This window comes from Lepidochelys kempii, chromosome 22 (assembly GCF_965140265.1).
Source record: "Lepidochelys kempii isolate rLepKem1 chromosome 22, rLepKem1.hap2, whole genome shotgun sequence".
Lineage (NCBI taxonomy): Eukaryota > Metazoa > Chordata > Testudines > Cheloniidae > Lepidochelys > Lepidochelys kempii.
The window spans coordinates 19280992-19307112 of NC_133277.1; the positions used below are offsets into that span (position 1 = coordinate 19280992).

At 48.7% G+C, this 26121-nt stretch overlaps 1 protein-coding gene across 26 annotated transcripts in view; it reads left to right on the forward strand.

Annotated features, from left to right (window-relative positions):
• PHLDB1 (pleckstrin homology like domain family B member 1) overlaps nucleotides 1-26121 on the forward strand; it is a 123189-nt gene that overhangs the window by 19215 nt on the left and 77853 nt on the right. For 23 of the 26 annotated variants that reach the window (XR_012155891.1, XM_073320557.1, XM_073320556.1 and 20 more), the window contains one exon: nucleotides 86-256. Coding sequence is in view for 23 of the 26 variants with exons in the window: in XM_073320557.1 (XP_073176658.1) it covers nucleotides 86-256 (171 nt within the window). In the remaining 3 variants the exon portion in view is untranslated. The other 3 variants (XM_073320576.1, XM_073320574.1, XM_073320578.1) reach the window with 3 other exon arrangements.

Consider the following 26121-nt stretch of genomic DNA (forward strand, 5'->3'; position numbering starts at 1 on the left):
CTTGACCTGCTTTGGCCTCCCTTCCCAAGCACTGGATCTCCTTGTTATGACCCAAGGAGCATTAAGCAGATGTTTCTCCTTGCAGGGAGGACCATGATCGGCTCGGCTGCTAAGGACATTGTTCTTCAGGGGACTGGGTTGGCCTCTGAGCACTGCTACATCGAGAATGTGTGTGGGACCCTCACCCTGCACCCCTGCGGGAATGTCTGTGCCATTGATGGCCTGCAGGTTAAGCAGCCCACTCGCCTGACACAAGGTAAGGTGCCTACCCTTGGGCATCAATACTGGCTGTGGTGGGGGCAATGCATAAGAGGACACTCCTGACCGCTCAGCTAGCTCCAGGCCTGGGCCCCTCAGTCCCCAAAGATTGGTGATGTTTGGGTCAGGTTCTGACTTTCCTAGCTTTGTAAGGTGGGTCCTGACTTCCTCTGACTTTGGATATGTTTGGAGCCAGCTTCCGCTCTGCAGCTAGGGTACATCTTTGCCTTGGAGCTGGGTGAATCATAGTTCTCCTGAGAGCAGGTGAGGGTAACTAGGCTTGAGAGAGTTGAGCCCAGTGCAACTTAGCCCAGCCTCACCGTTTTACGGAAGCTTTGTTGAGCTGGGATCGGCTTCAGGGTGAACTTGGCTTGTGTTTTCAGCGAGTCACTGCTTTCAGTGGAACTAAAACCCCAGCCCTGGGTGCGGGTGCAGGTCCAGAGCCAGTGGTGACTGCTAATTAGGTGAAGCCCAGTTCCAGTAACTATCCTGTTGGGGTGCTGGGTTAGTGGGGATGTCCCACCAGGAACAGAACCTGGCTTGGTTAGTGTGCAGGTGGCATGTTCTGACTGCACAGCTTCATTTGAGTCCTGGCTGAACAGAGATTCCCCATCCTCCTTCCTGAAGGTGCCCCCAACAATTGCTGTAGGTTTGGAGTCTCCTTTATATTTTAGCCATTGAGTGCTCTGACTCAGCTGTAGGGATCTGCGTTTGCCTCCCTGGTTATGTCTACATAGCAAATAAAAATCCACGACTGGCCCATGCCAGCTGACTTGAGCTCACTGGGTTTGGACTGTGGGGCTGTTTCCTTGCTGTGTAGACTTCTGGGCTCGGGCTGGAGCCTGGGCTCTAGGACCCTGTGAGGTGAGAGGGTCTGAGCCCGAAAGTCTACCCACCAATGAAAAAGCCCCAAGCCTTGCGACCCTGAGTCGACTGGCATGGGCCAGCTGCGGGTTTTTCTTTGCTGTGTAGACATACTCCCTGTTACCTTGATGAGGGCCAGTTCTCCTTAACATCTGATTGTCTCTTCCCCTGGGCACATGTGCTCTTTCCAGGGGGACGATGCTACAGGCCCTTCTTGCCAGTGTTAATTGGAATTGTCCAGGCTTGTTGTATTTCTGAAGAAGTTTCTGGTCCCTTTTGCCTTGCTAGCATGGGTGTGTGCAGATCCAGAGCAAGGAAGGTTGGCCATTGTGGAAATGCAAGACTCCCAGCCTGCCGCCACATCCTCTCAGCCTTCCAGAGCTCCATGGAGGACAAAGAGGGCAAGGACAGCACAGGCAGCTCTGATGATGGGAATTTCTTTAGCAATAATAATCCTTTCTAGAACCTCAGTGTGACTCACTGGTCAAGCTTGTGTTGTGTCCCCTTCTATTGGCAGTTGCACTAAAGGGTAACAGCCTATTACTGCTACCAGCTAATGGGATTACTCCTTTAGTTTATGTGGTCAGGGTGCTGAAGATCCTTGGGTTCAAACCCTGCTACAGGCTCATGCAGGGGGCTATCATCGTTTGAGAGGTCAGCCTTTCTGGTGTCTAAAGGAGGGCTGTAAAGAGGAGAGAGTGCTAGACTGTCTTGGGGGGAAGGCAAATTTGGGACTAAGATGAGGGGTAGATGGGGACAGGTGTGACCCATCCTGCATCCTCAGTTTGTCTACTAGGAGCAGGTTTGGGCTAGAATCCCTAGTAGCTGGAAGCCTGGCATGGACTAGCCCTATTGGCCCATTGCCACACAATGCTGTCATGCATGGCTCTTAAAAAGAGATGCTTGCTGAACTTCTTTGCACCAGTTCATCAATTGCACTGGAAATGGCTCTCTGCTAACCTGTGCCCCAGTTTCTTGCTAGCCCATGGAGAAGCATGCTGCTTTAGGGGAGCTGCCATGCGCTTTGCTGGGTAATCTGGTATTAAGGTCTCTGGCACAAAACACAGAATCCAGCTCCCCCTCTCTGATGGAGAGTTTACACTGTCAAATATCAAAGGTGCATCCTGAGCCATCTTCTGACAGCTGCAGAAAGCAGAGGCGGGATCAGCTGCCAGGAATTTATTAGAGCCTCTAATAATGGTTGGGCTTGTTTGAGGCAGAAAGAGGGGAATTTAAAGCTGATTGTTTTAAAATAACCAACCAGCTGACAAACAAACAAGGCTTTTTAATCCAGATGCCTCCTTTTCATGTAATTATTTCAGCTTCTAGGGTTCAGCTTTCCTGGGCCATTTCCCAGGCTGTCCCCTTCCCCATCTATCCTTAAAAATCTCAGTGTGCCTGAGTCACTCCCTCTCTGATGTACTTCCTGTTGGTTTCATTTGCCATAACCAGGCTCCCTCATTTCCCTGCCCTTTCCATTTGTCCCATGGCTGAGATTTGCCTGGCTTAGACTTAAAGCTCTTTGAGGCAGGGTCCCTGTCTCTCTGCTTGGCCCTTTACAGAATTTGGTGGGGGGGGGGATCCTCAATATTAACAGGCCTTCTTGTTGGGGTCATTCTAGAACTTTAATTGCCAGGGTAATGTGCTGCAATGACATCTCTCTAGAGCTTGAGTTGCCATAGCAATGAGCTGCAGGTTTGTAACTGTTATGGCCAGCTGGTGGCTGTGCTCCGGGAGGGGGCTCTGAAGACTGTGAAGAGGAACAAAGAGGCATGAGCCTTGCTCCACCTGGAGAAAATCCCAGCCTAGAGGGATGATGCAGTGTGGCCTCTGGAGTTGCAGGCACCATAAGTGTTATGGGATAGCTCAGAGCCAGACCTTCTTTCTCCCAAATGCTCTTAAAAGAGGAGCGCAGCATTTGCCAGGACAAATCTGAGCTAGCCCTGATTCTTCTGCCTGCCACACTAGATCAGACCATATGGCCGGGGGTCCTGGATCCTCATGCAGTGTCCAGTGCTTCAGAGGAGGCTTAAACATCCTATCAGATGCCTGGCCAGTTGTGCTGAGCTGCGTGTGGGGTGTGAGACCTTGGCTCAGCTCAACATGCTGCTGGAGACAGGGATACTGGACTAGACAGACCACAGTTCTGTTCCTGTCTGATAATGCCAATGGCCACTGGGCTGTGAGGTGGAGCTGCTGCCCCGGCCTAGTGTGAGGGATGGTCTGAGTTGACAACCACCTCAGACCTGTGTCTCCAGTAAGGTGTTTTGTGAGGCAGCGTGTGGGGCAACACACCTCTCTGCTAGCAGGGTTTGCTTAGCTGTAGTGTACCTACTCCCCGTGTGCTCCAGCGTGGGCTGGCACTGTGACGCATGGCACAGCTGGCCAGCATCCTGTCAGGCTCCTCCTCTTCCTCTCAGTACAACTGGGAACATAATCCTCACCCAGCTAGCAACACTGTCTGTGATGTAAGCTCCTTTGTTAAACCGTCTGCTGTGTGTATCCATCAGGGAAGGAGCAAGGTCTGTGCCCCCAGTTGGGCCTGTTGTCCCAGATGGAAACACCACAGGCTCCCATCTCGCTGACGTGGTGCTTTGTACCCATTTACCTTGATTTGTAGCACAATACAGGGTGCAAAGCAGATTGTATGTTACTTTTTCTAGTAGTTGTCACAGGGAATGGGGAACCAGGAATCCTGGGTTCTACACCTGACTCTGTTGCTGACTCACTGTCTTGGGCCCTCTCTGTGCCTCAGTTACCCCACTTAGAAAAGGGTGCAACGACATTGGCCCTGCTTTGTAAAGTGCTTTGAGACCCTGGCAGAAATGCTACTGTTAGTTATCAGAGATGCCCCAAGGCACTGGCTGTGCAAGCCCACAGTTTCACATGACCTCTTTGTTCAGTGGAAGGAGCAGGGGAGTGGGAGTAAGGACTCCTGGGTTCTTTTGTTCCTGGCTCTGCTATTGGTGCTCTTGGCTTGCCCTCTCTGTACCCTGATTTGTGTCTGTGAAATGGAGATACCAGCTCCCAGCCTCATAGGGGAAGGGAGGCTGAGCCAGTTGATATCTGCACCAGGCTTTAAAGGTACTGAGGGCTGGCTATTGCTGAGCTCAAACTGGGATGAAATGGTAATCCTTACACACTCAGATTTCCTATGGGCGATAGTAGGCCCTAAAATATTTGCAGGGGACTCTGCCTTTCTGTACAGGCTGCCCTGTTGGAGATTTAGCTCATGCTATGCCTCATAAATAAACCCCCAATTTAGCTGTAAATGACACAGTCAGCCTTAATACTTCATGGCTGAATGACATCTTTTACAGCACTGGCCCTGGTGTTACCATAGGAGTCAGCATAGTTACAGCTTGTAACAGTTACAATGTTTCTATTTATGATAAAGCAGCTGCATAGAGCTGCGGGGGGGGGGGGGAGAGATGGGGGCCACAGGGAATTTTTGTGCTTGTTTTTTGCTTAAATGTTTCTTAGTACACTTGCATTTTTTACAGGTTTGGTGACCTGTTTGGTTCCTAATTGATATTTCTGCCATAGGACAAGTGTAATTCATTACAATCACCCATGCACGTGCTTTGGAGGATAGGATTAAGATTCAAAATGAACTGGACAAACTGGAGAAATGATCTGAAGTAAATAGGATGAAATTCAATAAGGACAAATGCAAAGTACTCCATTTAGGAAGGAACAATCAGCTGAACACATACAAAATAGGAAATGACTGCCTAGGAAGGAGTATGGCGAAAAGGGATCTGGGGATCGTAGTGGACCATAAGCTAAATATGAGTCAACACTGTAACACTGTTGCAAAAAAAAGTGATCATCATTCTGGGATGTATTAGCAGGAGTGTTGTAAGTAAAACAGGAGAAGTAATTCTTCCGCTCTACTCCATGCTGATTAGATCTCAGCTGGGGCATTGTGGCCAGTTCTGGGCACCACATTTGGGGAAAGATGTGGACAAATTGGAGAAAGTCCAGAGAAGAGCAACAAAAATGATTAACGGTCTAGAAAACATGACCTATGAGGGAAGATTGAAAAAATTGGGTTTGTTTAGTCTGGAAAAGAGGAGACTGAGAGGGGACATAACAGTTTTCAGGTACATAAAAGGTTGTTACAAGGAGGAGGGAGAAGAATTGTTCTTCTTAACCTCTGAGGATAGGACAAGAAGCAATGGTCTTAAATTGCAGCCAGGGATGTTTAGGTTGGACATTAGGAAAAACTTCCTAACTGTCAGAGTGGTTAAGCACTGGAATAAATTGCCTAGGGAGGTTGTGGAATCTCCATCATTGGAGATTTTTAAGAGCAGGTTAGACGAACACATGTCAGGAATGGTCTAGATAATACTTACCCCTGCCATGAGTGCAGGGGACTGGACTAGATTATGGACTCTGAACACTGGACAGGCTTATGATTCTATTTTAGGATAGGAATGGTAGGGCGTATAATAAATCAGGACTGAGGGGCACCGGCAGAACTGTGTGAGGTGGGGAGCCCATGGCTGAGATAACAGTGCACCTGTGGGTTGGGATAGAAGGGCATTGGCAGAGCTGGGGGTGGGGGGAATCCCAGGGCTGGGATAGCAGTGGGGCTGTAGATTGGAATTGAGAGGCACTGTCCAGAGGTGATGAGGGAGGGAGCCCAGAAGAGGAATAGCAGGGAGCTGTGAGTTGGGATAGAGGAACATTAGCAGAGCTGGGTGAGGGAAGCCTGCACTGTGTCTTGTCTAACCCAGGGGTTCTCAAACTGGGGGTCGTGATCCCTTTGGAGACTCACAGCTCGTGACCCCCCACCCCAAACCCTGCTTCACCTCCAGCATTTATAATAGTGTTAAATATAAAAAATGTGTTTTTAATTTATAAGGGAGGTCGCACTCAGAGACTTGCTGTGTGAAAGGGGTCACCAATACAAAAGTTTGAGAATCAATACTGTAACCTATCTCAGGGTTTTCCCTCTTGCATGTCTTAGTAGTCATTGGCAGCACTCTGCACGCAGATCCACTCCTCACTATGCTGGTTCCTGAAGTTTTTATTTGCAGGAATCTGACTTATGCAGAGCATCTGAACATAGCCTGACTGCTCCCAGGGAGCACGGTCAGTGAAAGTTCCTTTGCCTTGCTAATGAAATCCCAGAGATAGAGGCAGGCTGAATCAGATTTGTCCCTAATTTACTCTCTCTAAATTGAGGCTTCCTCCCACTACAATCATTATAAACAGACTTGTTCCCAGACCCCACTACTCCTTCTCTGTGCCTGTCTGGGAAGTTCATGCAACGTGTAGAGAGTGAGATCCCGAGGCCCAATGCATCCTCACACTCTCTGCCCATGGGCAGATAGCACAATAAACACACATACCACAGTGCACTGGCCCACAGGCAGTCTAGACAGATGCAGACAGACACATGTGGACACACGCATGTGTGACTCCCACCTATGCCCATTGTTAGCATTGGAGCTGCATTTCTTTGGGTTGTATCTCATAGCAGAGCTGGGACCTGATCCCAGTATGTGCTGATTGCTGTAAGTGAAGCCCAAAACATGATCTGTGCAGAGGCACCGTGGGCTGTTATTAAGGTGTTGTCATTTTGCAACATGGTATCCAGGGGAAGGGAGCAATTCAGTTAATGATAGCGCAGTAGACACAGACTCTGGTACAGACCTTCGAGCGTGTTGGAGGAGAATTTCTCCAGACCTGACCCTTCCCCCTAAATCCCACTGCCGCTTCCTGCAACTCCTCCTTCCCCACTCCTGGCAGTGCCTGGCAGCCTCTCCCAGATGCTCCTGTGTAAGGCTGGCTGGTAGGCTGTTGGCCTCCGATACGTTACCTTTCCAGAACCTTCACACTTGGGGAGATTTCTGAAGGGAGAAGCTCTTGAACGGAGACAGGTGAGGCAGGTGATGGATCTGGCCTTGTTCAGAACATTCTCATGAGTGTGTTGCCCTGGAAGCCATCTATCGTGGTGAGAGGTAATATCGCTCATCATTTTGCTTTTGACATCAGCTTTGTATCTGGATGGATCCAACCAGTGGAGAAATAAGGGCAGGCTGGGCCCTCGGGGTGGGGGAACTCAGGATGCTGGAGGTGGACACCATCCCAGCAAATCCTGCTGCCACTTGCAGTCTGCTCTATTTGATGAAACTGGCAATAACAAGCTTCCTTGGGTGCCAGATCCTCCCTCCAGCTCCTGTCACAGGAGGTATTTAACGCCATTTCCATGGGAAAAGGGGAACTGGGGGAGGCTGGGGACTTCATTGTGCCCTTCTTTTCTGTTTTCACTCTTTCCCCCTCTCTGCCTGCTGCACTTCTTGCCATATCAGGCAGTTAGGAGCATTTGCGTGAATTATTCAGCCCTGGGAGGCACTGTGACCTAGTGCACAAGATATCAGACTAGAAGTCTATTCCTGGCTCTGTCACGGATTTGCTGTGCAACCTCAGACGAGTCACTTAACCTCACTGTTTGCCTATCTGTAAAATGGGGATGATAAATGGCTTTGAGAGCCATTGGCTGGAAAACCCTTTGTAAGTACTCAATGTAATCAAGACAGAGGAGTCAATCCTGCACTCTGTTATTCTGGGACATCCCAGATTTGGACCCAGCACCCTTCTATGTCTTCACCCCCCAAAGACTTGATTCAGCTGTCTCATATTAGTGTAAATCTGGAGACACTCCCCTGAAGTCAGACTCATTAGCTGTTCTAAATTGATCTTGGTGTGACAGAGATCAGAATCTGGCTGCTGAACAGGAATGAGACCATGCCTATCGTGAGCCCATGGGGTTTCTGTGTGAGGTTCTCCTGCACCATGCCTGGGAAATGGGTCTCCTTTGGAGCAAGTTTGTCTACAAGGACAGCAGAAACTGTTTTATCTATGCTGCTCTAACAAGCATCCCCTGCCCCTGTGCTGTGTACCAGTGTTGCTGGCCAAGGATCTACTGTCCTGGCTCATTCCGTGCTGTCTTATTTTGTACAGCATTTAAGATATTCTTTTCATTCTCCTCCCCGTCAGGTTGCCCAAGTTGTGCTGTGAGGGGCGTTGCCCCCTGCTATACCTGTACTCTTGTGATGGAAATTACAATGCATTTTCTGGATGTAGCAACAGTAATGCTAGCAGGGTCATCAGCATGGAAGCTAAGCTGTTCAGAATTCCTGATCAGAATTCAGCCATTTCCTCTGATAATTATGTATATTTTCCACATTACTCTGGAAACTTTGAACCAGATGTGTGAAAACTCACATTAGAATAGAAAATTACACGCTATAAGCAACTCTAACGCTGGAGCATCTGAGGCCCATCACTTAGGCCTGTTAGAAAGCAAAAACTAATTAGGCGAAGACACAGGGACTGAAGACCAACCAGCCCATACTCTATGCTTATCTTAGAAACATGGTTAAAGTGTTTTATTGTATTCAGCCCTGGCAGCGCCATACAATGTACGTGTACACACACACACACACGTGTGTGCATGTTCTCTCTTCCTCAATCTGGAGTCACTCCACTGACTTCACTGGAGTTTTGTTGCTGTAACAGAACACAGACTTTGGACCACACATGCTGGAGCATTACATCTTACACCTTCTAGGTTGTAGCTGCCTTACTGAGGAGCATGTTTCTGTGACGAATTTATACTGGCTTCTGTTTGGTTACAAAATGGGAATTTCCCATGGACATCCCAGGAGCTGACTTCACTCTTGGTGGGGGTTGGGGGGGACAGCAGTGCTATGTTGATTTAGCAGCCGTGGGTGAGCACAGGCCCTGAACAACAAGAAAAAAACACCTCAGAACACTTCCAGGTTTCACAAGGACAAAGGGGCTTATTTTCCTACCCTGTCCTTCAGTAATGCTTTTCACACTACCACAGTCAATATCTTTGTGCAAAGATGGTGTCATATTTTCCACAGTTGCTTTAGTTTTCCAGTTGAATCACATTTTCTGATCATACTCTTAAAAAAAAACAAAAACATTTTTTAATTTTTCTTTTACAGTCTGGAAGCCTTCCCTGGGGTGTTAACAGGGATTTTAATGGAAAATAATGTAGATATTTTTCTCCATTACTGAGTCACACGGAAATTTTCACCACTGTCACCACCAGACTTCTAGTGTAGCGTAGATTGCCTCTAACTCTGGGAAATATTTGGTAACATTGGAATTCTTCTTAGCAGGTTCACACACACACATACTCCCCTCCTGCCAATAAAACATTGCTGATCAATAGTGCTTTCCAGTTCTGTGGGGAAAGAGGGAGAAAATGGCCGCACTATTTATTCCTGCCACTATGGATCCTGAGCACAATGTTTTCCCTGTCTACACTGGCACAAAGTTAAACTGCTTCCAAAAATGACATTACTCCCAGTGATTGATGCTCCATCAGTGCATCAAGTTAAATCTCATCCATAACCTTGCTTGAATGCGCTTTGCAACGTGTGAGCTGCGCTCCAAGGCAAAGTAGGATCTTGTATTTCTGGATGCTTTTTATGCTAACCTAATTAAACTAGCAATTAGAGCAGTGGGCTCGGATGGAGTGAGGGCTCCTGGGTTCTATTCCCAACACTGTCACTGTAGCTCATAGAGTGAGTGAGTTAAATTATTTAAACTTTGAGCCAATTTTGTCTCTAGTATAACTCCTTTTAAAACTATGGAGTTACATGAGGGATGAATTTGGCACTCTGTGCGTCAGTTTCTGCATTTGTAAAATAGGACTGTTAATATTTCCCTTCCCTCTGTAAAGAGGATAGGTTCTCAGACTAGAGCAGCTATATACACAAACTATCCCATTTTGTAATTTATTTACCAGAATTGTATTGTATGTATGGGAGGAGTGTCTTTTCTACGATCTACTTTGGTAGAGCTGTGTATTATATATGGTAACGTGGTTGTACAAACCCCCTAGAGTCTGATTTTCCGTTCTGAGGCTACCCTCTGCTCCACAGAGCTGCACTTGAGATTAAACCTCTCTAGCAGCATTCAACCATGGCTCTTCAGCCTGTTTGCAAAATTGTTTTTCAAAGCTGTCTTGTGGATTCAGAACGATAGGCTCATAACCTGTGCTGATCTCCTTGGTATGCTGGCACCTATGGTCCCTGCCTGGGTGCTAGTACCCTGCAGGGTAGGGGCCTGTTTCATGCTGCTTTTAGGTGTCACCTTATAGCAAGGTGACTCAGGAGAGTTTAGGTCTGGGTCAGGCTATTCAGGGAGTAAATTGCCAATAAAGAATGAATCAGAAAAAATCAAACTAAGGAAAAGCCCCTGCTGAATGGTCATGACAATGAGACGCAGACACCACCATATTGCTGGGGATGGGGGAGAGATGCAATGGTTGGAAATGGGACTCAGCCACAGAATTCTGAGCACTACTGTTCCATTCATAGAATCATAGAATATCAGGGTTGGAAGGGACCCCTGAAGGTCATCTAGTCCAACCCCCTGCTCGAAGCAGGACCAATTCCCAGTTAAATCATCCCAGCCAGGGCTTTGTCAAGCCTGACCATAAAAACCTCTAAGGAAGGAGATTCTACCACCTCCCTAGGTAACGCATTCCAGTGTTTTACCACCCTCTTAGTGAAAAAGTTTTTCCTAATATCCAACCTAAACCTCCCCCACTGCAACTTGAGACCATTACTCCTCGTTCTGTCATCTGCTACCATTGAGAACAGTCTAGAGCCATCCTCTTTGGAACCCCCTTTCAGGTAGTTGAAAGCAGCTATCAAATCCCCCCTCATTCTTCTCTTCTGCAGGCTAAACAATCCCAGCTCCCTCAGCCTCTCCTCATAACTCATGTGTTCCAGTCCCCTAATAATTTTTGTTGCCCTTCGCTGGACTCTCTCCAATTTATCCACATCCTTCTTGTAGTGTGGGGCCCAAAACTGGACACAGTACTCCAGATGAGGCCTCACCAATGTCGAATAGAGGGGAACGATCATGTCCCTCGATCTGCTCGCTATGCCCCTACTTATACATCCCAAAATGCCATTGGCCTTGTTGGCAACAAGGGCACACTGCTGACTCATATCCAGCTTCTCGTCCACTGTCACCCCTAGGTCCTTTTCCGCAGAAATGGTCTTGCTGATCCTGTGAGGTGTTGAGCTTCCTCACTTTCTAGGGAGTTACAGTACTCAGCCCCATGCCCTCATTGTGAGGTTTCATATGCAAACAGAGATGCTGCTTTTGTGCTAAGTTTTAAATGTTTTTTCACTTGGAATCCTAATGGGTTTCCATCTGCTCCAGGTGGTGCTGTGAACCCTTCCCCCAACTGCAGTAGATCACTGGAATTCACTGCAAGCCAAGGCTGAACTGACCATGCTAATTTTATTGTCCAATCTGGGCATAAAGTGCAGGATGTAAAACAACTATCTGCAGAAGCAGTAGGAAGTAAACTTTTCAGAATTCACTGCTTTATGAGCTTCAAGCAAGAGACATTAACTATATTACTCCTGGGGGAATTTTGTACCACTGTGCAATGCAGAATTTTGCAGAAATTAACGTGTGCGCAGAATTTCCTTTCCCCCACAGAAATGGGCTGCAGTGCTGCTGCCCACCATTAGGGGCCTTTGGACCTGGCAAAGCCCAGTTTGCATATAGAAGAAGACACTGCCCAGGAGAGGGGGAGGGAGCTAGAAGGTTCCTGGCAGCTGCAGTTGCCATCATGCCCTGAGGGAAGGAGAGGGCTGCGTGCAGGAAACTCCATGCAAGCCTGGGACTGCGCATCAGGCTGTTTCTCCCTCTGGATCTCGGGGGAGGGGGGGTGGGTATCTGGGCTGGGGGGGGGAGTGTGGGTTTCTGGGCAAGGGGGGGTCCTGTGGCTGGGCTCTCAGGGGAGGGAATGTAGGTATCTGGGCAAGGGGGGCCTGCGGCTGGGCTGTGGAGGGGGTGTGAGTATCTGGGCCAGGGGGGCCCTGCTACTGGGCTCGAGGTGGAGTGGGGTGCAGGTATCCAGGCTGGGTGGGCACTGTGGCTGGACTTGGGGGGAGGAGTTGTGGGTGTCTGGCGCCCTGGCTGGGCTCTGGGAGTGGGAATGGGGGTTTCTTAAATTTTACTCCTGGGGGAATGTTTGTGTGTGTCTCTGTATTGTTACAGACATACTTGCTGACAGGTATTTTAAAAAAAATTACCAGAATAATTGAAACTAGTGTGATTAGGTGGTGTTGTTTTGACAAATAAAATTTGCAGAATTTTAAAATATTGTGCGCAGAATTTTTTGGTGTAGAATGTCCCCAGGAGTAACTATATACATTGTAACAACAAGGAGTCCAGTGGCACCTTAAAAACTAACCGGACTTTGTTGTTTTTGTGGATACAGACTAACAGGGCTACCCCCGGATACTATATATACATTGTAGTAAATGGCATGACTGCCCTCTACTGGCTGCAATCAGAACTGCTCTGCTACATGCCAAATGCCCTGTAGGGCTAATGTATAAAACAGGATTTTTCTGGCTTGGGTGGCAGGGGTTCATGCTTTGGGAATGGGAAGCACTGGGTTGTGTCCTGGTGTTGCTCTGAAGTTCTGAATGGCTGAACATTTGTTAGAGCAGGGGTCCCCAACCCTTCAGTCTGATGCGTGTGTGCAGAGCCCTGTGGGGCTGCCAGTGTGGACCGGATTGCAGGATCTGGGCCTGTATTATTTTTATCTTCAGCGTGTTCCCTTTGAAATAGAAAGTGTGGGCCACCATAGGAGCCTACACGGGCTGTTCTGAGTGGAGGCCCAGTGCTGGGACCTGCGAGGAGTCGTAGTGGCTTAGCTTGTTGCACTCTGCACTACTTGCGTGGTGGGCACACTTTGAGGCTACAGCAACCTTTGCTCCCCATAGCATAAATGGAAAGAAGGAGGCAGAGATAGAGGGAGAAGGAAAGGCCAGAAGGGACAATAGAAGAGGGGGGATGAGAGTTATGTCCGTTTGGGACACCAGGGGTGGGCATAGAGTGGATCTCTGAGAACAGGGCCTACCCAGGGCACAAATCCAGGCACCGCCAGGCTGGGATAAGGGAGACAGACAGCAGGCATGGGCGTGGTAGGTGGGATACAGTGGATGGACGGGAAGATAGAAGCAGGCAGGCATTTTCCCGTTCTGCTAGGGGACAGGGGCAGTGCCTGCTACATCCATACTGAGAAACAGAGAGAAGCTGTAAACTACCTTAAGCGCAGCTTCCTCCTGCAGCCCCCTTCTCTGCCCTGGCCCGGCCCCTCGCCCGGCCAAATCCGCTCCAGTGTCTCCTTCCCCTCCCTGTTCTGGCGCCCCCCACCCCCTTTATCCTCTTCCCCCCTCCAGCTCTCCTCGCTGTCCCCTCCCCTGCCGGGGGCGGTGCGCTCCCCTCCATTGGAGCCGCAGCCGCTCTGTCTGCGGGGAGGAGCCGCCCCCTGAATAGACCCTTCCACTCCGGGGCGGGCACCGGGACGCTCGGCAGCGGCGCGGAGCTCGGCTCGTAGCGCGTACTTCCAGTCCGGTCCCGCGCTCATGGTTAGTGCCCCTACCCGGGTACCGAGCAGGGTCTGGCGGCGCAGCTCGGGTAGGGTGCATGAGCAGTCTCCTTCTCCCCCGGCCCGGCGGGCTGCCCAGGGATATGGCTGGGGGACTGGACCCCCCGCCCCGGCCCTGAGCACAGGGAGCCGAGGGGCCCAGCAGGCTCGGCTGCTTCCTACTGCTGCGAGCCCCAGTCTGGCTGCCGCGGGAGAAGGGGGCGCTGGTGACGGGACGAAATAGGCTGGACTGGAGGATACATGTAAGCGGAGCGCACGGGCTGGGGTGTCTGGCCCGGCCATGGTCCCTCGGACCCTCTCCGCCCTGGGTGCTTAGCGTGACGAGGGACGTAGCCAGGAGGGCCGGGACTAGGGGCTCACGGCAGCACTTGCTGGGTCCCTAGCTCGCGTCCGCAGTCGGTGGGGCTTTCGCCTTGTGTAGTACCCAGCCTGCGCTGGGCGCACGGCGAGAAAGGAGCCCGGCGCTCCGTGCCAGCCAACAGGGAGGCCAGGGCTCGCCTCTGTATCGCGGGCTGGTCCTTGCGCCGTTAGACTTTAATTATAACTCCTCCTCCCCGCTATTTTGGGAGGTTAGAATGTGGTACCAGAATTAGCTTTGGGCGCTGGAGCGTGGCAGATGGTACAAGTCTCCTCCCACCTGGCTATAAACTAGCCAGAGTTGTGTCTTGATGGCATCTCTGTGTGCAGGTGTGTGTGTGTGCATTCACTCGTGTACCAGTACCTACATATCTGTGATGTATGTATTTGCATGTGACTTTTTAAAAGGATGTTTTCTTAGGCCACTTTGTTTGAAAATAATTGGTCTTGTTTGCACTGGGGGGTGAAATTTATTTCCCCTCTGATGTGTTGGCATTTTTCCTTGAGACCTGGACAGCTGTGCAGCTGAAACTGACTTGAAAAAAAGCTACATATAGCATGAAATACTAGCTAAATATTCCCCTGTGTATTATATATACACATACATGTCGTGAATGTGTGCTTGAGGGGAATTAATTGCACTTATTTTCATGTGCTAGTTGCACATGGTCATCCCAAATGAATGAAAATAGAAAGTTAGTTGCCCTCCCAGCCATCAGTGCTATTCATATCACAACAGAGAGCTGCTAAAGACATAGTACTAAATTCAGCTCTGGTTTAGTGGCTTAAAACTTTGTTGAAGTAGAGTTGTACTTCTTTGGCCCATAAACATTTTCCTCTAAACACAGTGGTACACTTTAATGGTCTCTGTCCCTAAAATGATGCATTGATGTGACATGCATACATCACTCCTGGGAATAGTCAAATCCTGAATGTGACACACCTCCCCATTGACTTTGTTTTCCTTGCTTTGTGGATCAGATATTGGGAAATTCCAATGTTTATTTTGGGCTACTGTTCTGTGTTTGGGGGGAAGCAATGGTATATCACAGTGCCGTTATAAACTGGGTTCATAAGTGGTTGCCACACAGTGCTGTTTGCGACCTTCACTTTGCTATCATAGAATCATAGGGTATTTTTTTTTTCTCTTTCAGGTTTGTTTATTTTGTGGCTGTGAGAGCAGGTATGGGACCTGAAAAAACTTGAGTGGCTTTTTTTTTTTTTTTTTTTTTTAGCTGACTTGATTTCAATTTGATGATACCCCTCTAAACAAAGTGAAAGTAAGATCTGTATTGTATTCCTGGCTGTGAGAGCTGGAATCTTAGTGCCTCTGGGTTGTACAAAAAACACACTTGTGTCCACATGAGCAGGACCGTGGGGTAAAGGGAATGTGTCCCATTAATGTTTTGGGGGAGGTCTGGATTGTTGTTGTCTTAAGTTGCAGTAGGGGAGGTTTAGATTGGATATTAGGAAAAACTTTTTCACTATGAGGGTGGTGAAACACTGGAATGCGTTACCTAGGGAGGTGGTAGAATCTCCTTCCTTAGAGGTTTTTAAGGTCAGGCTTGACAAAGCCCTGGCTGGGATGATTTAACTGGGAATTGGTCCTGCTTCGAGCAGGGGGTTGGACTAGATGACCTTCTGGGGTCCCTTCCAACCCTGATATTCTATGATTCTATGCTCCTTTTCCAGTGTTCTTGGAAATTAAAGTGAGGAAATGTGATCATCACAACTAAAGTGTTGGCACTAGCTATATTTTGTTACCCCTTCTCCACTCCCCACCACTTTTATCTTTCTTGGTGTTGGATTGCATTGGAGCCAGAAATCAGGGTTCTGTAAGGTGGTGATTTATCTTTGAATTTCCTGGAGTGGAGGAAGTCACACAAAGGGCTGGGGCTAGAGCATGGAGGGAGACACCATGAATGATAATCCAAATCCCAGGGAATAGGGAGGCAGGGGACTGCAGGCTAGTCCTTGAATGTTTAGAACCAGGGAACAGATTGTTTTAAGAGCGGGATTTGCCCACCCCCTCCCAAGTACAGCACTGATTACATACTGGGGAGCTTTTAGTAAAGAGCCAGGCATGTAATTCTGAGTCTCCAAATGATCTGTAAACCCAGCTGTCAGGGTTTATACAATCCCAGGATTTCTACATGAGACTTTCTTTTTTTGTTAAAAAGCCAAGGAGCATTGAAAGCTTGTTGGAGTCTGTGTTCAGAAGTGATTTCCCCAAACTCCACTCTCTGCTGTAGGAACCACCTGTTTCTTTAAAGCTCCTTGTCCCTGACTTTCTGCCCCTGTTTCCGCTTTTCTGTGTCTAATGTGGCTGGATTGAGGCAGGTTGGAGAAAAGGCTTCTTGCTCACCTCCTGTGGTTCTTCCCCTGACACTTCCCCCTTCTTCTAGCCTGTTGTTAGAGATCAGATAAGCTTGTGACTCCAGTGGAAGGGATGGGGCTTTGATTAGTGTGTCTATAAGTTGGAGTTCTGCAGAAGATGTCTTTCTCTCCGTGCATCTTGGAATGGTGGGAGCCATATGTTCAGGAGTAGATTTGAGGATCCTTATAAAACTTTTAATAAAATGGACTGGTGTTGTCTGTTAGTTTACTAAACCCTCCAAGGGCAGTAGATTATGGGAAGCTGTTGCTTTCTTGGTCACCAGCAGCAGAGAGGCTTATATGCGAATGGTGGTGGGAGAGAGCTTCAGGGTCTACTGAGAGTGGATGGGAAGGCAGGGTTAGCTGTTCCCAAGAGACTTCATTGGAGAAAGTGTAAAACTCACACCCAGGCTGTGTGAGATGCTGCCTGGTGACAGGGCAGAGGCTGCTTTTCATCTGTTCACATAGGTGTGACCATGACTTTCTGCTCCATCCTTGTAGGTAGAAAAACCCCAAACTTCCTCCCAGAGACAACTGCAGAGCAGCAAGTTGAACTGATCATGAGCTATAGAGACCATGCTGATAGTTGTGTTAGAAATGCTTCGCTACTTAGGGAGTGACTGGAGTCTAGTAGTCTAGCAAGGAAATTAGAAGTTAAGACTCCAGCTCTGCCATTGACTGTGTGTCCCTTGGGCCATTTTATACTTAGCCTATCTGTGCTCTTGCTTAACTAAGGCATGAATTGGTTTTAGGGTCTAATCATCAGGTCTGGAATAAACGGATTCCCTAAAGCCACAAATCCCTGCAGGGCTAGCTCAGCCTGTCTTCCTGATTTGGATAAATCAAGTTCCATGCAGCCTGCTGTGTGTGAAACACGCTAGACCTTAAATAGCAAGGCCTGATCAGCCCTGCATGGACAGTAAAGGTCCCATGGCACTTTCTGAAAAGTTTTTGTCCAACATTTTCCCTCCCCCACTGCCACGTGCTATTTCGGTCCTATCCCTGTGAAGGTGACCACATCTCAGTTTATGCCCATAAAGTGTGTTGGGACCCTCTGCCAAGCACTATGGATGTGGAAACGGTTCTCTCATTATGGTTGTTAAAAGGAGGAGTTTCAGAGTAACAGCCGTGTTAGTCTGTATTCGCAAAAAGAAAAGGAGGACTTGTGGCACCTTAGAGACTAACCAATTTATTAGAGCATAAGCTTTCGTGAGCTACAGCTCACTTCTTCAGATGTGAAGAAAGCTTATGCTCTAATAAAAGGAGGAGTGCGTATTTCCCAAGTAGAATAGACCTGGAGTAATAGGATTATTAAAGTCACTGGGTCGGAGGCATGGGGCACTATCTGTGAGCTCTATTTGCCAGGGCTCGGTGGGGGGACATGTTGCCATATGTGTGTAATGATTGTGGGGAAGAGCAGTGTCTTATTTTCTCATATCCAGTTTTCTGCATAGATAGTGCTGGTGCAACTGTCTTTCTTACACCATGCAGGGGAAGGGGAGGGGGGCTCCTGAGCAGCATTGCAATAGTTGTGTCTGTGGTGGATGCAGCTTGGCACTGCATTGTAATATAGCAGAACAGCTGCATTTTCCAAGAGGAAGATCAGATATTATAGTGGGGAGCTCCCCAAGTATTCCAGCATTGGGGGGCAGAGGTGGGGAGAGGAAGTGCTGTATGCACTGTAGACCTGGGAGCTCTATCCCTATGCTGTGGTTAATCCAGACAATGTGTCAATGCTGCTGTAGTCCTAGCTACTATTTCCCCACATCTGGACACTAATATAAAAGCTATGACTGTCTGAGCACTGGAGAGAAGGCAGGAATCCTCAGGTGCAGCTCTAGGTTACTGGCACACAGCTTGCTACCCTCCCCGCACCATTTTGTTTCTTAATATTTATTTTTCTGTTCCTTTTATTTTTCCTGGGGTTTTTTTAACACAATCTTTGTGCTTTGGGGGCTTTCCCCCTTTTCCTTCTTTGTTTGCCCGATCTGAGCCTTTGTTTTTTCTAGCTTCAAACCATGACCTCAGGTACAGGTTATACCAAAAACCCCAGGCTTCAAACCATGCCTGACCTGGCACAGCTCTTTGCCCTGAAGCAATGGACATTAAAACTGCCTCTGCTGCCTTGGGGTGACTCATGTGCCCTCCAAATGTAAGGTCTGTTCAAGTTTTAAAAGCAGATCTTGAAAGCTTAGGGAGAACAGGATGAACTTGCTGCTGATGGAGCATTCTCTGAGACTGCTATAGACCACCTGACCAGGGGGATGAGGTGGATGAGGCTTTCTTCCGGCAGCTCGCGGAAGCTACTAGATCGCATGCCCTGGTTCTCATGGGTGACTTTAATTTTCCTGATATCTGCTGGGAGAGCAGTACAGCAGTGCATAGACAATCCAGGAAGTTTTTGGAAAGCGTTAGGGGACAATATCCTGGTGCAAGTGCTAGAGGAGCCAACTGGGGGGGAGCTTTTCTTGACCTGCTGCTCACAAACCGGGAAGAATTAGTAGGGGAAGCAAAAGTGGATGGGAACCTGGGAGGCAGTGACCATGAGATGGTAGAGTTCAGGATCCTGACACAAGGAAGAAAGGAAAGCAGCACAATACGGACCGTGGACTTCAGAAAAGTAGACTTTGACTCCCTCAGGGAACTGATGGGCAGGATCCCCTGGGAGGATAACATGAGGGGGAAAGGAGTCCAGGAGAGCTGGCTGTATTTTAAAGAATCCTTATTGAGGTTACAGGGACAAACCATCCCGATGTGTAGAAAGAATAGTCAATATGGCAGGCGACCAGCTTGGCTTCACAGTGAAATCCTTGCTGATCTTAAACACAAAAAAGAAGCTTAGAAGGAGTGGAAGATTGGACAGATGACCAAGGAAGAGTATAAAAATATTGCTCAGGCATGCAGGAGTGAAATCAAGAAGGCCAAATCACACTTGGAGGTGCAGCTAGCAAGGGATGTTAAGAGTAACAAGAAGGGTTTCTTCAGGTATGTTAGCAACAAGAAGAAAGTCAAGGGAAGCGTGGGCCCCTTACTGAATGAGGGAGGCAATCTAGTGACAGAGGATGTGGAAAAAGCTAATGTACTCAATGCTTTTTTTGCCTCTGTCTTCACGAACAAGGTCAGCTCCCAGACTACTGCACTGGGCAGCACAGCATGGGGAGGAGGTGACTAGCCCTCTGTGGAGAAAGAAGTGGATCAGGACTATTTAGAAAAGCTGGACGAGCACAAGCCCATGGGGCTGGATGCGCTGCATCCAAGAGTGCTAAAGGAGTTGGCGGATGTGATTGCAGAGCCATTGGCCGTTATCTTTGAAAACTCATGGTGATCGGGGGAAGTCCCGGATGATTGGAAAAAGGCTAATATAGTGCCCATCTTTAAAAAAGGGAAGGAGGAGGATCCTGGGAACTACAGGCCAGTCAGCCTCACCTCAGTCCCTGGAAAAATCATGGAGCAGGGCCTCAAGGAATCAATTCTGAAGCACTTAGAGGAGAGGAAAGTGATCAGGAACAGTCAGCATGGATTCACCAAGGGCAAGTCATGCCTGACTAATCTAATTGCCTTCTATGACGAGATAACTGGCTCTGTGGATGAGGGGAAAGCAGTGGACGTGTTGTTCCTTGACTTTAGCAAAGCTTTTGACATGGTCTCCCACAGTATTCTTGCCAGCAAGTTAAAGAGGTATGGGCTGGATGAATGGACTATAAGGTGGATAGAAAGATGGCTAGATCGTTGGGCTCAACGGGTAGCGATCAATGGCTCCATGTCTAGTTGGCAGCCGGGATCAAGTGGAGCGCCCCAAGGGTTGGTCCAGTATCTTCATTAATGATCTGGAGGTTGGTGTGGATTGCACCCTCAGCAAGTTTTCAGATGACACTAAACTGGGAGGAGAGGTAGATATGCTGGAGGGTAGGGATAGGATACAGAGGGACCCAGACAAATTAAAGGATTGAGCCAAAAGAAATATGATGAGGTTCAACAAGGACAAGTGCAGAGTCCTGCACTTAGGACGGAAGAACCCAACGCACCGTTACAGACTAGGGACCGAATGGCTCGGCAGCAGTTCTGCAGAAAAGGACCTAGGGGTTACAGTGGACGAGAAGCTGGATATGAGTCAACAGTGTGCCCTTGTTGCCAAGAAGGCCAATGGCATTTTGGGATGTATAAGTAGGGGCATTGCCAGCAGATTGAGGGACGCGATCGTTCCCCTCTATTCGACACTGGTGAGGCCTCATCTGGAGTCCTGTGTCCAGGTTTGGGCCCCACACTACAAGAAGGATGTGGACAAATTGGAGAGAGTCCAGCGGAGGGCAACACAAATGATTAGGGGACTGGAACACATGACTTTTGAGGAGAGGCTGAGGGAACTGGGATTGTTTAGTCTGCAGAAGAGAAGAATGAGGCGGGATTTGATAGCTGCTTTCAACTACCTGAAAGGGGGTTCCAAAGAGGATGGCTCTAGACTGTTCTCCGTGGTAGCAGATGACAGAACGAGGAGCAATGATGTCAAGTTGCAGTGGGGGAGATTTAGGTTGGATATTAGGAAAAACTTTTTCACTGGGAGAGTGGTGAAACACTGGAATGTGTTACCTAGGGTGGTGGTAGAATCTCCTTTATTCGAGGTTTTTAAGGTCAGGCTTGACAAAGCCCTGGCTGGGATGATTTAGTTGGGGATTGGTCCTGCTTTGAGCAGGGGGTTGGACTAGATGACCTCCTGAGGTCCCTTCCAACCCTGATATTCTATGATTATGATTTCCTCTGGTACTGAGATCTTGGCACTGGATAAAAAGATTACACCATGTACTGAGAATCCCATCCAGTAAACAGCCTGGAGCAGTACCAGTATCAGTACTGGACTCAGTGCCTTCAAAACACAAGGACTCTTCTAAACCCAAACTGAAATCATCAGTTACAATGTCTTGGAGAACGCATGGACTACACATTGGTACTATCTTCAATATCTCCTGATGTACTGATTCCAGAGTACCCAGTACTGTCCAGGGTCCTCTTCCATAAGGAATGTGAGTTACCATTGCTGAGCGGTACCGAATGACATTCCCAGCTGGTACTGACTTACATCCTGGAGTCGACGCTTCCATCTGCATCGACGACTCATCCTTTGGTGCTGATACAGCCACTGGTTCCACACCAACCTTTTGAGGGTACTGAGAGGGTCTTCCAGTTAGTACTGACGTATTATCTGGAATTCCCTTAGCAGCCAACACCTCAGCCCTCAGTACTGATGCAGTTGCAGGACTCATCATGTTACCAGCACAAATACTGTTACCGGCACCGTTTTCTCCTCCTCCCCTGATGGTCATGGGTGAGAACACCTCATCTGATTCTGAGGTGTCTATACAAGGCTTCTCTACCTTTTCATTTCAGCCACCCCTCCTTGAAGTGCACCCTGAGGAAGAAACTCCCAGCAGGAAGTGTACCCAGCAATACTGGCAAGAATAACTTTTCAGGTCCAACCCCCTTCCCTTATGCCCCACCACAGTGGGGATTTTGGAACCAGGGGGCCCCTTATGGCAGGGGGCCTTCTACAGGGTTCCATTGTGTAAGAGGTCATGCCAAGAGCACCAAGCCCAGGTCCTTTTCTGCAGGAGTTGCTTACAGAGGAGCAAGAGCCAGCTGGGGAAGAATAAGTGCCTCCTTCCGATAAATCTGCCTCCTCACCAGACGCCTAACTCTCTGGGTGTTGAGGTGGTTAATGAATGAAACGGACAACATTGTTGCCGCTTAACACCATCTGACAGGGAACTGAAATGGCTAGATCTCCTTGGCTGCAAAAGCTACTCCTTGGCCTCATTGCAGTTCAGAGGAGCCAGTTGCCAAACCCTGAGGGCAAAATATGATTTTACGAATTATTCAAATTTTTCATCTTTTGTTGAATATCTGCCACAGAACAAGAGGGAACAATTTCAGCTCCTCATAAAAGAAAGCCATAAAATCATCAAGGCTTCTCTCCAGGCCTTTCTTAATGCTGCCAATACAGCTGCAAGTTCCATGGCTATGGCAGTAGTTGTGTGTGGTGCATCTTGGCTGCAGTCTCCGCCATAAGGTACAAAATGCATCAAGGACCTTACCTTTGAAGGACCTAAGTTGTGCAGCAGCGCCAGGGGTGGGTCCCTTCATTCTCCTGAAGATGCCCAGGTGATACCACAATAACTGGGCATTTATATACTTGTGACAAATTAAAAATATAGTAGATCATAGACAGCTCAGTGGTCTCATCTAGTCTACTGCCAGCTCACGAGACTGACAACCCTACAGGAAGAAGCCCAGATTCACTGAAAAGGAGCCGTCCTCCACAGTGACACTGCAGTTGGCAACATCCTCAAAACAACCATTTTGACCCATTAGTTGAAGGCCACGAACTGTTTTCCTCTCTGGATCCCACATCGCACCTATTCCCCCTTCCACCCTTACAGGTATCGTCTCTCCCATTGTCTGTCTTCCTGGGAGCTCATTACTTTGGACAGATGGATGCTGGAGGTGATTTCTATAGGCTGTTCCATCCAGTTCACCACCTTCTCACCCTCTCTCCCCAACCCTCTTCAGAGACCCACTCATTAGTGTCTGATATCGGGGGTTGGTTCAAAGCACAACTGGGATCTCCTGAAGCGTTAAGAGGCCTGTCCGTCTGATGTAATTGCTGCTGAGTTCGGCAGTTTGGCACTGTCAAGGTTCCTTCTCCACTCTGAACTCTAGGGTACAGATGTGGGGACCTGCATGAAAGACCCCCTAAGCTTATTCTTACCAGCTTAGGTTAAATGCTGCCACCACCAAAGTGTTACACAAAGAACAGGGGAAGTGCCCACTTGGAAATGTCTCCCCCCGCGAAATATTCCCCCAAGCACTACACCCCCTTTCCTAGGGAAGGCTTGATAAAAATCCTCACCAATTTGCATAGGTGAACACAGACCCAAACCCTTGGATCTTAAGAACAATGAAAAAGCAATCAGGTTCTTAAAAGAGAATTTTAATGGTATGGATGGTAAATACCTTACAGGGTAATCAGATTCAAAACATAGAGAATCCCTTGAGGCAAAACCTTAAGTTAAAAAAGACACAAAAACAGGAATATACATTCCCTTCAGCACAACTTATTTTATCAGCCATTTAAACAAAACAGAATCTAACGCTTATCTAACTAGATTGCTTACTAACTCTTTACAGGAGTTCTGACCTGCATTCCTGCTCTGGTCCCGGCAAAAGCATCACACAGACAGAGAGAACCCTTTGTTTCCTCCCGCTCCAGCTTTGAAAGTATTTTGTCTCCTCATTGGTCATTTTGGTCAGGTGCCAGCAAGCTTATTTTAGCTTCTTAACCCTTTACAGGTGAAAGGGTTTTTCCTCTGGCCAGGAGGGATTTAAAGGTGTTTACCCTTCCCTTTATATTTATGACAGGCACCCATGGTGCATTCACTGCCTCCTCTGACTAGGGTGCAGTGCCCTTGGCCTCCCATAGCAGTGTGTCCAACCAAGTCTCAGTCAAGTCTTGTGTGCTCTGCAGAGATAGCTCCCTCTACAGTCCAGGCCGGCAAGCTGGCCTGGACTTTCCTGGCAGAAAGCTGATTTTGCCCTCTCTCATTTGGTGTGCTTGGGTTGGAGGACCCAGAGGTGTTTTGATCTGGGCTTTCAGACCAACCCCAAATCTTATAAGGGACTAGTTAACATCTATACTGGCTCCATGCCAGTGCCACAGATAGGTAGAGGTTCCTGCTTGGGCTCCTCTCTGCCCCAAGCCTTGGTGCGAATTCTTCCACTGGCATGTTCTGTGCGCGATGATAGCCTGAACATGAATAGCTAGGTGCTCTGTAGAGCTTCCTCCCTTCCCTTCGCGGTATTGAGTGTCTGTTCTAACCCTGCTGCTCAGGCCCACAGCACCCACTGGGGGGAAAAGGGGAGCATCCCAGACCCCCTCCTTCTCCTATGATTGTTTTTTCCTGCACATCTCGCTCCCCTTGCACATCGCACTCCCCCAAGATAGAAGTTCCTTCCCTCCTATATGAATGAAGAACCATCCCCTGGAGGGAGGTATTTTCAGCCCTGGCTGAAGCTGAAGAGCAAGGTTCCCCAGGGGATTGGCAAAGTGCTTCAAAGCTAGGCGTGTCTGAGTAGCATTCCAGCTCCTTCCCCTCCCACTGCAGGTCACACAGACATGTTCTGCAATGTGTTTCTTGCTCAACACAGAAAAGGGGAGAGAAGCTGATCCTAGGAATGCCGCCCCCGTCAGTGCTCTGGGATGGGGTCACACATGGTGGTGCATTGCTTGCCGGCCTATGACTTTAGGGTACCATGTGGCAGCATTCTGTCTGGTGCTCAGTGCTAGCCTGGGTCTGTAGCGCTGGAACAACATCTCTGAGAGCCATGCCTATGGGCAGAGAGCTGACCTGGGCACCGGGTTTCCTGCTATTTGGCTTTAAGTTTCAACCTTAACTTTTTCCTGCAGTTTGTGGGGGTGGAGCACAGGAATTAGCAGCAGGACTCCTGAGTTCTCTTCCTGAATCACTACACCCTGTTACCTTACACAAGTCACTGATATCCTGGCTATCAGTTGCTGAGCACCCCTTGCTGAGTGGAGTCAATGGCAGATGTGGATCCCCAGCACCTCTTGCCGTTGGTCCCTTCCTCTTTCTGTGCCTGAGCTTAACATCTGCCCGGTGGGCCTAGCAGGGTTCGGTAAGTCATAGGGGAACTGGGGAGGGGGGCGGGGGGAAGAGAGGGGCTTGTTTGTGAAGGTTTGTAAAATGCTTTGGGATCATCTGATGGTAGGAGGAGGGCAAAGGGTTAAATGAGTCTAATTTTCTGTGTTCGCCCTCTGTCTAAGCTAGAACATGACCTGGTTCTTCCCTCACTTATTCTAGTGCCATTACACAGACGTCAGGGAACTTCCCCAACAGGAGGAGAATCAGACCAGGACATAGATCAGCATTTGTCAGCATACCAAACCCTTTGCAACGTCTGACTCTCCCTCCAAACTCTGAATGTTCAGTTCCTCCCCAGCCAGGGGAAGCAATTCACCCTCTTCTTTCTTGCTGGTTGGATATATAACAACACACTCTCTTCGCCAGGTTGCAAGTTTGAGATCTCTGTGCTATAGACACTATTCTGTCCTCTGCAGCCAGGAAGGGACTGTGCTTCTTATTTCTACTTTCCATTAGCTCTGCCTTCTGCTCCCCTTTTGCAGCTCTTTATTCTGGTAACTGAGTCAGCGTTAGCAGTGGGACTCTGCTTAGGAGCGGCTCTGGCCTTTTCTGGGTTGAGATCCTTGCCTCTAACGTGTGACTTGTTGGCACTGCTCTGGGACTTGGTCAGACATGTTGATAGCAACAGAAGCAGAGCTAGATGACAAGCATGGTTGCTCACTCCTTTGCACTCAACAGGGCATGAACAAACACTCAGCATGTGGGTCAGCCGGGGAGACTATGCCAGGCAATTGGAGTAGGAATGGTCCTGCCTGTGATCAGGCCAGAGCCCAGAAGAAATTCCCCACAGTCTCTGAGCCTTGCCACCCTCCAGGAGAGATTTCAGCCCCCAGCTTTGCTGAGCCTGGCAAGAAGAGAGATCAGTCCCCTCCTCCTCTTCCTGTGCAAGGTGGCAAAAGCAAGGGGGTTGCTGGATGATGTGAGCAGCAGGTAGGAAAAAAACCCTTCTTTGTGCAATGTGCGGAGTGCCACACCAGGGACAGAGTCAAACACTGCTGGGCCTTTCTGACCCTGACTGATATTGGCATTTATGCCTGTAGTTGGGGCTCGTGCTTCAGAGCATGTGCTGGTTCCTGA